We start from the raw sequence: 15106 nt of genomic DNA, 5'->3' as shown, positions 1-15106 counted from the left end.
CCTTATCTGTTCCCAGCTTAGCTTTGACTAATAGTTTTAAAACATACAAAGAGAGGCAGAATAATAACTGATATACTAACTGTGTGAAACTCATCATTTACTGATTTTTGGATTGAATACTGATCTTTAACATTAAATATAGCATGAAACGTCTTTAATATTGCTTGCTTTTACAGTTTGCTGAATGGTGCTTGGATTATGGAACACATGGATGTCGTATCCCTGACAGACCATATTCCTTGTTTGAAGGTAATACAGTGAGCAATATGTTGGCCTTATTAAAAATGTTTTAAGACTAATCAAATCATAGTTTGATTTGTCACTCCAATGGTGTGTTTAAGGAAAACAAAAGCTACTGTTGCTGTTTTGTTTAGGACTTGGGTAATCCTTATTAAAAACAAGTTTGTCAGAAATGTTATGCTTGGATTAGTGTTCTAAAGCAAAAACATTTTTTAGGAAAAATGCTTTAGCATCTAAATTGCAGCTTTCATACAAATTAAGTTTAGCAGTGCAATTAACTTGACTACTTGTTAGCATTAACTGTTTGTGACTGCACTGTTAGCAATGTCGTAAAGCAACAAGAGGTTCTGATAACAGTACAAGAGGGAACCTTGCACAGTTTTAGTCCTCTGAACCCCAAAATATTACCTCTGCATCTCATACCCATCTGTAGTATTTGGGGAAAGTATCCATCACAGTTAAAAGTGCCATGTTTCAAAAGTGTATGTCACACTTGCATGATTGAGGGGATTACAGTCAAATTAGGAAAAGTTGCCAATTAATAAACAGTCTATACAAACCCAACCAGTTGCTTATTTTTTCAAAGCTACTAATTGACAGTCAACATATAGCACAAATCAAAGAAAGCAATTAAATCATTTAAATGTTACACGTGGTTGCCATTTTTAATTTTTCAAATCAGTAAATAGGCCAAAAAGTAGTAAATAGCGATGAGGATATTTATAGGCTTCCAGATGTCATAGACAGGATGGTGAAATGGGCAGAAACATACAGCGAGTTAGCTACAGAAAAGTGAGGTGATGCACTTTGGAAGGATATGGAAAGATAGTGTACCATAAATGATAAGATTTTGAAAAGTATAGATAAGCAGAGAGACTTTAGGGATTTTTGTATAAAGACACCCAAGTGGCAAGGCAAGTTGATAAGGTGGTCAAAATGCATATGGGTTTGGGTTTATAGAGGCATAGAATATAATGCAAAGAGATGCACTAGAACTTTTATTGATCATTAGTTAGCTGAGTTAACACTCAGCTGGAGTATTGTGGATGATTCTGGACACCACACTTCAGGAAAGATGTAAAGGCCTTAGAGGTGGTACAGAGAAGGTCTAGCAGGGATGAGGGATCTTGATTAAGAAGTGGTTGGAAAAGTTAGAGCTGTTTTCCTTGGAACAGGGAAGGTTGAGAAGGTGATGAAAGATTTTAATGGAGTAGATTGAAAACTGTTCTGCTTGGACACTCAGTAATAAATTTTACAAACATTGGCAAAAGATCTAGTGGTTGATGAGGAATTTTCTCAGATTGGTGGGATTGGTAATAAGCTACCTGAAAAGGGGTTGGAAGTTAATTCCATGTTTAATTTTAAAAGGGCGCTCAACAGGAACATGCAGGGTTACGGACAAAAAGTGTAAATGTTGGGACTAAGCATAACTGCTCTTTCAATGAGCCAGCATAGGTGTCACAGGCCAAATGGCCTCCTCCTGTGCTGCAAGTTTCTATGATGCTATGTAAAGGACACAAAAATAAATTATGCAATTTTTAAAAATGTTGATATAATGTTGGAAACAGCCAGGAAGAAGTTTCCCCACAGAGTTGCTCCTCTTTATGTGGCTGTTTCTTAAATTCTGATTTAGTCCCAGAGTTGAAAATTTCACCCAAACTCTTGCTGCTCGGAATTCTAGTTTGGATAACCAAATTCTAAACACGAGGATGCTTTTCGGGAATTGTATTTCGACAGGGACAGAATCAAGACTACAGTACCTTTTTAGTTTGTCATGTAAAGTTTAAAAAATACCTAGATTTATTATTTTTGTTTTCCATAGCAGCTTAATGAGTGGCTTGCTAGGTCATTACAAAGGGCAGGTAAGAGTCAGTCACATTGGTGTGGATCCAGAATCATATATAGGTCAAATCAGACAACAGTGGCAGAGTTCCTTTCCTAAAGGACATTAGTGACCAGATGGATTGCTGTGAATAACTAATAGTTTTATGGTTTCTATTAACTGATACTTTTTATCCCAGACTTATTTAATGAACTGAATTTAAACTTCCCAACTGCTGGCTCTTCAACTCTTATCTCCAATCATTAGTCCAGGCATTTGGATTGCTAGTTGAGTGAAATAATCATCATGCTGTTGCACCCTTTAATATTAGACTCAACTCAATTGGGTAAGGACAATTTGATCATCACGGTAGTAACTGAATCTATGCCAAATGTCTACCACTGTATTGGGGAAAGGGATGGAGAAGAAACTGGATGAGGGGTAGTGGGGGGAAAGAAATCTTGGATCAGAGAATGACACAGCGTAGAAACAGACTAATTTTCCATCAAGTCTGCAGTGTGTTTCTTCTCAAGCTAGCACACCTGATCCCACGCTCCAACTCTCACCATTTCCTGTACTTTTTAAAATCATTTTTCAAGCAACTACAATTCCCTTCTAAAAGAATTTTTTGGCTAAATTTTCATAATTTTGTGGCAAAGAATTCCTTATTCTGATCACTCAAATTATTTATAACCTCAAGAAATTTGTATCTGCCCAAACATTTCAGCAAACAGTGGAACATTCCATCATTATCGCTTTATTATAACCCGTTATGTCTTGACGATCGTCAACCACCTAAATTCTAGTGAAAATGGCCTAACTTCTCTCTGTAGAAATGTAATCTCTTATCTCTGGTAATATCTTAAGTGAATCCACAGCACAGCTTTTCATGTGATTTGTGTTCCTCCTATAATATATACCTAAAACGTACACAATAATACATATCCTGGAGCCCTGAGAGTATTCTTCTGGAACCAATATAGCAATCACTTAAAAAATAAGCACCAAATCAAGGAAAACTAACAAAATCTATACTCATCTTAATATTTATTTGCAGTTATCCCTAATATGTATAGAAAATTCAGCATCAGAACACTCAGATTTGGTTGCAAAGTTTAATTTTTAGCATCCTTGTTTGATTCTTTAAACTGAATTTCCAGCTCATCGGGTGGCTTGTCGGATGGCTTATAAGTAAATGTGATGATCTAGTCTTGGTCCAAATTTATTGCACTAAGACTTAATGCTTCAAATTTCATAACTCCATATTGAATGCCACTTGGAAGAAGCACTGATGGTAGCATTGTACTTTTAGTAGGGGATTTAATGCCCATCACCAGGAGTTTCTTGACAGCACCACTACTGAAGGACATAGCTGTTAGACTAGGTCTGCAGCAGGTAGTGAAAGAACCAACACAAGGGAAAAACCTACTTGACTTTGTCCACTACAGCCTACCAGTTGCAAATGAATCTATTCATGACATTATAGGTAGGAGTGACCATCGCGTAGTCCTTGTGGAGCTGCGGCCCCATCTTCACAATGAAGGCACCCTCTATCATGTTGTGTGGTACCAACACCACCCTAAATGAGATAGATGCAGAACAGATCTGGCAGCTAAAAACTGTTTCCTTGAAACACTGTCAGCCATCAGCAGAATTGTATTCCACCACAATCATAAATCTCATGACCCAGGATTACTCCCACTTTACCATTTTCATTAAAGCCAGGGGACCAACCCTTGTTCTTTGAAGAGTGCAGGAATGCACACAAGGAGCAGCACCAGGCATACTTCAAAATGAGATGTTAACTTAGTGAAGCTACAACACATGATTATGTACTTTTTAAACAGTGGAAGCATCATACTATAGACAGAAGTAAATTCAAAAAACTGCGGATGCTGGAAATCCAAAACAAAAACAGAATTACCTGGAAAAACTCAGCAGGTCTGGCAGCATCGGCGGAGAAGAAAAGAGTTGACGTTTCGAGTCCTCATGACGCTTCAACAGAACTAGGTGAATCCAAGGAGAGGGGTGCAATATAAGTTGGTTGGGGGGTTGGGGCGGGGAGAGAAGTGGAGGGGGGTGGTGAAGTTGTAGGGACAAACAAGCAGTGATATGAGCAGATCATCAAAAGATATCGCAGACAAAAGAACAAAAGAACTCAGGTGTTGAAGTTGGTGATATTATCTAAACGAATGTGCTAATTAAGAATGGATGGTAGGGCACTCAAGGTATAGCTCTAGTGGGGGTGGGGGGAGCATAAAAGATTTAAAAATAATGGAAATAGGTGGGAAAAGAAAAATCTATATAAATTATTGGAAAAAACAAAAGGAAGGGGGAAGAAACAGAAAGGGGGTGGGGATGGAGGAGGGAGTTCAAGACCTAAAGTTGTTGAATTCAATATTCAGTCCAGAAGGCTGTAAGGTGCCTAGTCGGAAGATGAGGTACTGTTCCTCCAGTTTGCATTGGGCTTCACTGGAACAACGCAGCAAGCCAAGGACAGACATGTGGGCAAGAGAGCAGGGTGGAGTGTTAAAATGGCAAGTGACAGGGAAGTTTGGGTCATTCTTGTGGACAGACCGCAGGTGTTCTGCAAAGCGGTCGCCCAGTTTACATTTGGTCTCTCCAATGTAGAGGAGACCGCATTGGGAGCAACAAATACAGTAGATTAAGTTGGGGGAAATGCAAGTGAAATGCTGCTTCACTTGAAAGGAGTGTTTGGGCCCTTGGACGGTGAGGAGAGAGGAAGTGAAGGGGCAGGTGTTACATCTTTTGCGTGGGCATGGGGAGGTGCCATAGGTGGGGGTTGAGGAGTAGGGGGTGATGGAGGAGTGGACCAGGGTGTCCCGGAAGGAACGATCCCTACGGAATGCCGCCAGGGGGGGTGAAGGCAAGATGTGTTTGGTGGTGGCATCATGCTGGAGTTGGCGGAAATGGCGGAGGATGATCCTTTGAATGCGGAGGCTGGTGGGGTGATAAGTGAGGACAAGGGGGACCCTATCATGTTTCTAGGAGGGAGGAGAAGGCGTGAGGGCGGATGCGCGGGAGATGGGCCGGACACGGTTGAGGGCCCTGTCAACGACCGTAGGTGGAAAACCTCGGTTAAGGAAGAAGGAGGACATGTCAGAGGAACTGTTTTTGAAGGTAGCATCATCAGAACAGATGCGACGGAGGCGAAGGAACTGAGAGAATGGGATGGAGTCCTTAGGAAGCAGGGTGTGAGGAGCTGTGGTCGAGGTATCTGTGGGAGTCGGTAGGCTTGTAATGGATATTGGTGGACAGTCTATCACCAGAGATTGAGACAGAGAGGTCAAGGAAGGGAAGGGAAGTGTCAGAGATGGACCACGTGAAAATGATGGAGGGGTGGTGATTGGAACCAAAACTAATAAATTAATTTTATGGGCCCCAGCTATGCCTGTCTCTTTATGGGATATGTGGAACATTCCTTGTTCCAGTCCTACTCCAGAACCCTTCCACAACTCTTTCTCCGGTACATCAATGATTACTTCGGTGCTGCTTCATGCTCTCATCGGGACTTGGAAAAATTTATTAATTTTCCTTCCAATCTCCACCCCTCCATCATTTTCACGTGGTCCATCTCTGACACTTCCCTTCCCTTCCTTGACCTCTCTGTCTCAATCTCTGGTGATAGACTGTCCACCAATATCCATTACAAGCCTCCCGACTCCCACAGCTACCTCGACTACAGCTCCTCACACCCTGCTTCCTGTAAGGACTCCATCCCATTCTCTCAGTTCCTTCGCCTCCGTCGCATCTGTTCCGATGATGCTACCTTCAAAAACAGTTCCTCTGACATGTCCTCCTTCTTCCTTAACCGAGGTTTTCCACCCACGGTCGTTGACAGGGCCCTCAACCGTGTCCGGCCCATCTCCCGCGCATCCGCCCTCACGCCTTCTCCTCCCTCCCAGAAACATGATAGGGTCCCCCTTGTCCTCACTTATCACCCCACCAACCTCCGCATTCAAAGGATCATCCTCCGCCAACTCCAGCATGATGCCACCACCAAACACATCTTCCTTTCACCCCCACGGCGGCATTCCGTAGGGATCGTTCCTTCCGGGACACCCTGGTCCACTCCTCCATCACCCCCTACTCCTCAACCCCCCACCTATGGCACCTCCCCTTGCCCACGCAAAAGATGTAACACCTGCCCCTTCACTTCCTCTCTCCTCACCGTCCAAGGGCCCAAACACTCCTTTCAAGTGAAGCAGCATTTCACTTGCATTTCCCCCAACTTAATCTACTGTATTTGTTGCTCCCAATGCGGTCTCCTCTACATTGGAGAGACCAAATATAAACTGGGCAACCGCTTTGCAGAATACCTGCGGTCTGTCCGCAAGAATGACCCAAACCTCCCTGTCACTTGCCATTTTAACACTCCACCCTGCTCTCTTGCCCACATGTCTGTCCTTGGCTTGCTGCATTGTTCCAGTGAAGCCCAACGCAAACTGGAGGAACAGTACCTTCTTCCAACTAGGCACTTTACAGCCTTCCGGACTGAATATTGAATTCAACAACCTTAGGTCTTGAACTCCCTCCTCCATCCCCACCCCCTTTCTGTTTCTTCCCCCTTCCTTTTGTTTTTTCCAATAATTTATATAGATTTTTCTTTTCCCACCTATTTCCATTATTTTTAAATCTTTTATGCTCCCCCACCCCCACTAGAGCTATACCTTGAGTGCCCTACCATCCATTCTTAATTAGCACATTCATTTAGATAATATCACCAACTTCAACACCTCTGTGTTCTTTTGTCTGTGATATCTTTTGATGATCTGCTCCTATCACTGCTTGCTTGTCCCTACAACTACACCACCCCCCTCCGCTTCTCTCCCTGCACCCAACCCCCCCCCCACCTTAAACCAGCTTATATTTCACCCCTCTAGTTAGATTCACCTAGTTCTGTTGAAGGGTCATGAGGACTTGAAACGTCAACTCTTTTCTTCTCCGCCGGCGCTGCCAGACCTGCTGAGTTTTTCCAGGTAATTCTGTTATGCTATAGACAGAGCTAAGCAATCCCACAACCAGTGGATCAGATCAAAGCTCTGCAGTCCTGCCACATATCCAGTCACAATTGGTGCTGGACAATTGAACAGCAAAAGGGAGGAGGTGGCTCCACAAATTTCCCCATCCTCAATGATGGTCAAGTCCAGCACTAAAGTAAAAGATGAGGCTAAAGCATTTGCAAGCATCTTTAGCCAGAAATGCTAAATGGATGGTTCATCTCAACCTCTTCCTAAGGTGCCCAGCACAGATGCGGCCTTTAGCCAATTCAATTCACTCCACATGATACCCTTTGCTGTAACTGTTTCTGGATATGAGCCCTGATATTACAACGGCTGAAGCGCTGAAGACTTGTGCTCCATAACCTGCAATGACCCTAGCGAGCTGTTCTAGTACAGTTACAATATTGGTATCAACCCAACTTAAGTGAAAAATTGTACAGGTATGTCCTATTCACATGAACAAGACAAATCCAACCTGATCAATTTCTGTCCCTTCACCTTACCATCAATCATCAGCAAAGTGATGGGAGGCATCATCAACAGTGACTTTCCACTCTTGTAAGACCACAAGTGAGAATATTGGCTAATTGCATTCTGTTTCATACTATTTGTAATGCCTCAGATATTGATGCCACCTATACCCACATGCAGCAAGATCTGGGAGACATTCAAGCTTGTGGAGAGTAACATTCATGCCTCACAAGTGCCAGCCAATGACCATCTCCAGCAAGAGACAATTTAGCCCCCTCTGTTTACATTCAATGGTATTACCATCACTAACGTCCCCATCATCAAACTCCTGGGGGTCACCATTGACCAGAAACTTAATTGGACCAGCCATTTAAAAAACACTGGCTACAAGAGCAGGTCAGAAGCTGGTCATTCTGTAGCAAATAACTCACTCCCTGATTCTTCAAAGCCATTCCACCATCTAGAAGGCACAAGTCAGGAGTATAATGGAATACTCTCCACATCCATGTGCAGCTCCTACAGCACTCGGAGTTCAACACCATCAAAGACAAAGCCGCCTGCATGATTGGCACCTTATCCATCGCCTTAAACTTTCATTCCTTCTTTCACTGGCATATTGAGATTGCAGTGCAAACTATCTACATGATACACTGCAACAACTTGCCAACAACCTTCCAAACCCGCAACCTTTACTTAGAAGGATAAGTTCAGCAGGTACATTGGAACACCACCACCACCTACATGTTCCCTTCCAAGTCACAACTATTTTGTCTTGGAAATGTATCACTGTTTCTGCATTTTAGTTGGGTTAAATCCCCAGAACTCCATACTTAACAGCTCTGTGGAAGTATCTTTACCACACTGTAAAGTTGAAGAAAGCAGCTCACCACCACCCTTTCTAGGGCAATTAGGGATGAGCAATAAATGCTGGCTTTGCCAATGACACCTACACCCCATGAATGAATTTTTAAAAAAAGATTCTTAGTGATATAAAATGGAGCCAGGTCTATGGCAAACCCTAATTTGATATCTCATTTAGGCAGTTATGCAGTATTCCAAGGCAGTATTGTTGATTCGAGGTAAAGAACATTCCAATAGCCTTTTTAATTATTTTGAGGGGGCTGGAATACAGAAGGCTTGAAGGTATGTTATTTATATAAAGCGCTCATTAAATCCCTATTTAGAGTACTGTGTTTGTTCTGGACACCACACATCAGGAAGGATGTATTAACCTTGGAGAAAGTGCAGTGCAAATTCACAGGAATGATACCGAGTTGATATGCTAGATGGAGAGAAACTCTTTCATTTGGTACGCAAGTCCTGAAAATGGGGGACATAACTTTAAGGTAGAGTATGACAATTCAGGGGTGATGTCAGGACACTTTTCTTCACACAAAGGGTAGTTGAAATCTAGAACTTCCCCCAAAAAATCTGATGCTAGGTCAATTGAAAATTTCAAAACTGAGATTGATAGATTTTTACTAGGCAGGGTATTAAAGATAAGGCACCAAGGTGAGTGGATGGAGATGAGATACAGACCAGCCATAGTCTAATTGAGTGATGGAACAGGCTCAACAGGCTGAATGGCCTACACCTGTTCATATTGATCAACAAGCCTAGCTGCTTAGATATCCTAGCAGGTTTATTGTATTTTAGCTTGGTAAATTCCAGCAATCCCTTTATGTTCATTTGGCCCTGAAACCTTGGCTATCACCAACTAGCAGCCAAGTTCTCCTAACTTGCATTAAGTTGAGTGCCTCCCTACAGAGAAAGAATGTGCGTCCCTTTTGAGACAAATGGAAACCTGTATCCCTGGATTTCTGTTAATTTGTTCGGAGACTCTTAATAGTGACAGGTTTCCATGCATCCTGGAGCTCTCTTCCTAACAGCATTGTGGGTGTACCGACACCACATGGACTGCAGCAGTTCAAGAAGGCAGCTCGCCACCACCTTTTCAAGGGCAACTAGGGATGAGCAATAAATGCTGGCCCAGCCAGTGAAGCCCACATCCTGTGAATGAATAAAAAAAAATCAAGCAGCAAGTTGATAAAATTTTTGGATACTTGAGTATATCAAAGACAAGTGTGTGTGTGTGTATATATATATATAGCAATATATTTATGCAGATAGCAGCAGCCATTGGCAAGAATGAGATGCTCTTGTTCATCCTTCCCACCCCAATTTTTTTTTTTATAATGAAATTACTTCCTTTTTCTGCCCCTAATTTTAAATCCTGAAATTGCTCCATAAGGCAAAGAATCGTTAGAAATTTTGGAGAAGATAGCCATTTCACCCATCGCTCATGTGCTGTTGCTAACTGCTGATTCAAGCTATTTACTACAGTCCCATTTCCTGCTTTGTCATTTTTAATATTTTGGTGAATGAAACTACATGTAAGTTTCTCAAGAACTTGTTTTGGAGCTTCTTGAGTATTGTTATAGTTTTTGAGCATGTCACTTGGCAGACTAAAAATCAAAAATAGCCTATTAAAATGAGCTGATGAATAAATGGTTACAAAAGGGGCAATTGCAGAATATAGGTGATTAAATATTATTTGGAAACATGGTGTCAGTCCAGATGGGAATGCTGTATTTGAATACTGTGGAGTGTATTATATGAATGTTCTGGAGTTTTTTGCTTAATTGTACTTATTTTGTGTCGGCTTGATATTTAATGACCTTTCCTTGTCATGTGTACAGGTGCTACAGAAATCACAATTTACTAAAAAAAGGCAGCATTTTTAGTTCTATACATTCAGAAAAAGGATTTTTAATATTTTGCTAATTACCTTTTTAAATCTATTGGTTTCTGTTTTAGCTGAGTGTGTAAGAAGAATATTAATTATGCATTTTGTTATTTAATTATGTTTTTCCTACCTTGTCCTATGCAGGGATGGCTGGAGCTATTCACTTCTTGTGTGACATGCTGAATCCAGAGGCATCTCGATTTCCAGCATTGGAACTCTGAAGTACGACAATGTTATGCTAAAGGAAGATTGAAGGATTTTGTATCTAATTTAGGAGGACTTCTTTTCTGTGGAGAGCAGGACGTCTTAGTGCCTCCTTTATGAATACACAGGCCAAAACTACCACTAGCTCAAGAACCAAGACATTAGAGGCAACATATGAGCCAAAGCTCTGGATAACTTTTGTCTTAAAATTAGTGTGGCATTTCAGTTTAAAGGAAATTAAAAATTTCAGTTTAATACAAGTCCTTACTTCAGGGTTTGATTGTATGCACGCTTAAAAATCTGGTGTCAGTGGCTGTTTTTGTTTGTATGGAATCCATCTTGTTTGCAAAGGTTTCATTATAGTGGTTGTCCTTTTATGCATGTGATGAAGCTCATAACTGGTGATCATTGATCTCCTGGTACCAGTTTATTTTTGATTTGTTCTTGGATGTACCTATAAAACTAGGCTCATAAAATTGTTCAATTAGCCAGGGTTGTTGGTCATATTGCAAACTTGCAAAAAGAAACCTTGGCATCAAGATTAGATTGAACATAGTTTGTCTTTGCTAAATCTATTAATTGATTTATGTTGAAGAAAAATAATCCTACTTAATAGCTTTGTGTAATAGGTAAAGGTGAATTCTCATCCAAGAGTAACTTTTATCTCTCATTCATTTTCTCTGCCTCATTCTTTCTCTCTTGCTCCCTTTCTTCTGTTAAATTACAGTAGGTGTTCCATGATTATCTGTTGGTTCAAAACTTATTTAGTGTTGGTGGAAAAGAGCAAATGTTGCTGAAATATGATAATGCAAAACTAGCTGAGGAAGGATTTTCCTTGGATGAGAACTATGCTTTCTGTACTACCAGAATCGCAAGCTTTTCTTTGTGAAATAAGTATTCTAAACTAAGCTTGTTTTGCTGAGAAGGAAAATAACATACTGAAATTTATTTATGTCAATGAATTGATATTGAAGAAGAGTTTGTTTTTCCTAATATAAAATATAGCCAACCTTGGAAACATCAGTGCCAATTCTGTCCACTTGACTAGTTTCATTTTAGCTATTTCCTTCAGCATAAAATGCCAAATGTATAATGTTATGTGAAACAGAGGTTTAGCTTTTCAGTCTTTTTGATGTGATATTTTCAGTCCATTTTTAAAAATGATGACATATGAACTGACCAGCTCAGTCATTGTTATAGCTGTATTGTATGTTGAGTCATTGCTATTGTCTTTATTGTAAACCAAAGCTGAGCCTTCCATGATATTTCTGCTATTTGCTGTCATTTGATTATTTTTATGGCAACGTTGATTTTATACGCAGGTTTTTGAGTAGCATAAACAGCAAGCCCTTCTACTATTCTAATACTGCTTCATTACAGTTGATGTACTGTGAGATACCCAAGATGAAAGATGGTATTGGTTGACAAGAATGTACAGTATTCTGGCCACGATCATAACTGAATTGTCTCCGTACAGACTGTCAACATTCATATTTCCCTCAGTCCATGCTTTTGTAATGAGCATAAGTAGAAGAGGCTGCACTTTTGAGACAGGTCAATATTTCAGATGAGAGGTTTGTTTAACTGCTGACTGACTAGCTGTGTATTCCAGTATTTTCTGTTTTTTCACACATTTCTCGTCTGTATTCCATGTAAACATGTAAAAGTTGGTTCTTATATTTTTCAGACAAAGCAATAAAAAGTATAGAAAAAGTAACCACCTGAGGGTGACCGGGTGAGTACATTGCTGAAAAAAATGTTAGGGAAGTTGCAGCTTTCAAGGGGTGAAAAGTTTGAGTAATTTTGTTCAAAGTATTCTTTTATATTGAAAAACATGCATCCTTGATATTTCATAATTTTAAAAAAATAAATTGCCATTCCCACAGGGTCTCACCCAGGTCAAGCATCCTTGCTGCTGGCCACTCCTATTTGTGATGGAGTTGTGGCCATGCATCTGGAATACCTACCATCCACTGATTTTCCTTCAGTTAAGTGAAGTAGGAAAGGGAATAAAGGATGAATAGTGTTCTTTAGATAAAAGAAAAATACTGCAGATGCTAGAAGTCTGAAACAAAAACAGAAAATGCTGGAAAAGCTCAGCAGGTCTGGCAGCATCTGTGGAGAGAGAAACAGAGTTAACATTTCGAGTCCCTATGACCCTTCTTCAGAGCGGTTGCCTTCTGTTGCTTTCTCTGAAGAAGGGCCATCCAGACTCGAAACATTAACGCTGTTTCTCTCCCCACAGTTGCTGCCAGACCTGCTGAGTTTTTCCAGCATTTCTGATTTTGGTTCAATGTTCTTTAGATCTTTGATTTAAATTAATTTTATTTGGAGATTATCATTACAACTGTGAAATGCAAGGGAATGCCACTGGTAATGTTTACTAAAGCCCTGGTTAATATCCTCAAAGACTATGTTCCACAGAGTGTAAAAACCTTCCATTTTTACCATGCCATATTCCATATGGATTGAGTATACTAAGAAGAGAATGTTTGTTCTTTCAATTTACAGGTACTGATAATTTAAATATACATATATACTGTACAGAAGTGGCTGTTGATACAATATGGGAAGTAAAGTTTCCTTTTAAGGAACTTGACTGAGTTCAACAAGTTAAAAGCTTCTTTCCATCATCGGGCGATGTCAGCAATCTTGTAAGGGACACATAATAGCTTATGAGGAAAATGGTGAGGTTCATAAGTTCAGTATTCACATTAGCTGATACTGTTTAGTTACTGTCCCTATCTACTTTTAAATATGCATCATCATCCTCTCCAAAAAAAAACAAAGCTTAACCTCACTATTCTTGCAAACTGCTGCCCCATCTTCAACCTCCCTTCCTTCTCCGAAGCCCTTGAACATGTTATTGCCTCCCAAATCTGTGTTCATCATTTCCAGAACTCCATGGGCTGGATTTTATTCCCTGATCACCCCAAATTTATAAACAATAGAACCGTAGAGAAGTTACAGTGCAGAAAGAGGCTATTCAGCCCATCATGTCTGCGGTGGCCAAATGTTGCCGTAAACTTGAACTGATAAATCGGTGGTGAGCCTGTCCACCCAAAAGCTGGGTGCCCTGCAAGCATTTTACATTGGAAGTGACCTTAATTAGCTCGAGGTGAGAATTCCACCCCCATCTGCACCTTGGAGAGCAGCTGGCCAATCTGATTGGCCAGTGTCTATGTCATCCTGACAACACCAAGTTCAAGTGGTGGCCACGGCTGGGCCTAAAGTTCTCCGCACATTTCTGCGCTTACCCTTGCAGACCACAGCAGATCATTGAACCTTTTGCGGCACTGAAACCATGTGTGGCACACCACATCATGCCTACTGACCTGGACGGTGACCTCTGTCCAGGCTTTCTTGGTCAGATGGGGCGGCTTTCCCTTGCCATCCTTGGGCATTAAAATGTGCTGCCAAAACAGTGATGGAGCCCAGGGTTCAAGGTATGTCCAGGGTTTTGGGTGGGCATGGCTGGCAGATCCCAGTAAGGGGGCCATGTTTGAGAGGCCAGGGAGGAGGGTTAAATGGGAGATTATTATTATTTTTAGTGGGGGCGGGCAAGGGTGGGGCTGGTGGTACCTTCAGGGGACTCCCAAAGGGGATTTCCCCATTTCTTTGCCTGACAGCAACCCAAGCATTGAAAGCTGAAGGGCTCCCCACCAGACCTGCGCCTTGCCCTGCCATTGGTAAAATAGCAGCAAAGGCTGAATGAGGCCTTTTAAGTGGCCATTAGTTGGCCCACCCTGCCCACTGTAAAATGGGAGACCATTTGCAGATGACACAAAGATTGGCCAAGTAGTGGATAGTGTAGAGGACAGCCATAATCTCAAATGATTTAGATGGGTTAGTGGAGTGGGTGGTAAAGTGGCAGCTTGATTTTAACATAGAGATGTGTGAGGTTATACATTTAGGGAGGTCAAACAGTTACAGGGATTACAAAATAAATGGGAATATACTAAGAGGGGTGGATGAAGTGAGAGATCTTGGTGTACAAGTACACAGGTCCCTGAAGGCAGCAGTTCAAGTAGACAAGGTTGTAAAGAAGGCATATAGAATGCTCTCCTTCATTGGTAGAGGTATAGAATATAAAAGTAAGGATATAATGTTGGAATTGTATAAAACACTGGTGAGGCCACAACTGGAATATTGTGTGCAATTCTGATCACCACAGTACAGGAAGGATGTAATAGCTCTGGAAAGAGTGCAGAGGAGGTTTACAAGAACATTGCCAGGGTTAGAAAAGTGTAGCTATAAGGAGAGTTTGGATAGATTGGGGTTATTTTCCTTAGAACAAAGAAGGCTGAGTGGTGACTTGATTGAGGTGTACAAAATTATTAGGGGAATAGATAGAGTGGACAGGATAAAATTGTTTCCCTTGGTGGAGAATTCTAGAACCAGGGGACATAGATTCAAGATAAGTGGCAGACGGTGTAGGGAGGGACATGAGGAAGAACTTTTTTACGTGAGGGTAGTGGGTGTCTGGAATTCACTGTCCAAGTTGGTAGTAGAGGCAGAAACTTTAAACTCTTTTAAAAAGTACCCGGATCTGCACCTTAAAGTGCTGTAAGCTGCAGGGCTATAGGCCGGGTGCAGGAA

The 15106-nt window shown here is 41.2% G+C and overlaps 1 protein-coding gene across 2 annotated transcripts in view; it reads left to right on the top strand.

Moving 5' to 3' along the window:
- Positions 1–12224, top strand: part of lancl2 (LanC lantibiotic synthetase component C-like 2 (bacterial)) — a 76827-nt gene extending 64603 nt beyond the window's left edge. For both annotated transcript variants that reach the window (XM_041184978.1, XM_041184980.1), the window contains exons 8-9: positions 177–249; positions 10448–12224. In XM_041184978.1, coding sequence (XP_041040912.1) covers positions 177–249; positions 10448–10524 — 150 coding nt within the window. In that variant the 3' untranslated portion in view covers positions 10525–12224. The remainder of the gene's footprint in view (positions 1–176; positions 250–10447) is intronic.
- The last annotated feature ends 2882 nt before the right edge of the window (positions 12225–15106 follow it).

This window comes from Carcharodon carcharias, chromosome 3, assembly GCF_017639515.1.
Source record: "Carcharodon carcharias isolate sCarCar2 chromosome 3, sCarCar2.pri, whole genome shotgun sequence".
Lineage (NCBI taxonomy): Eukaryota > Metazoa > Chordata > Chondrichthyes > Lamniformes > Lamnidae > Carcharodon > Carcharodon carcharias.
The sequence above is the reverse complement of the archived record's forward strand: the minus strand, read 5'-3'. Positions and strand labels throughout refer to the sequence as shown.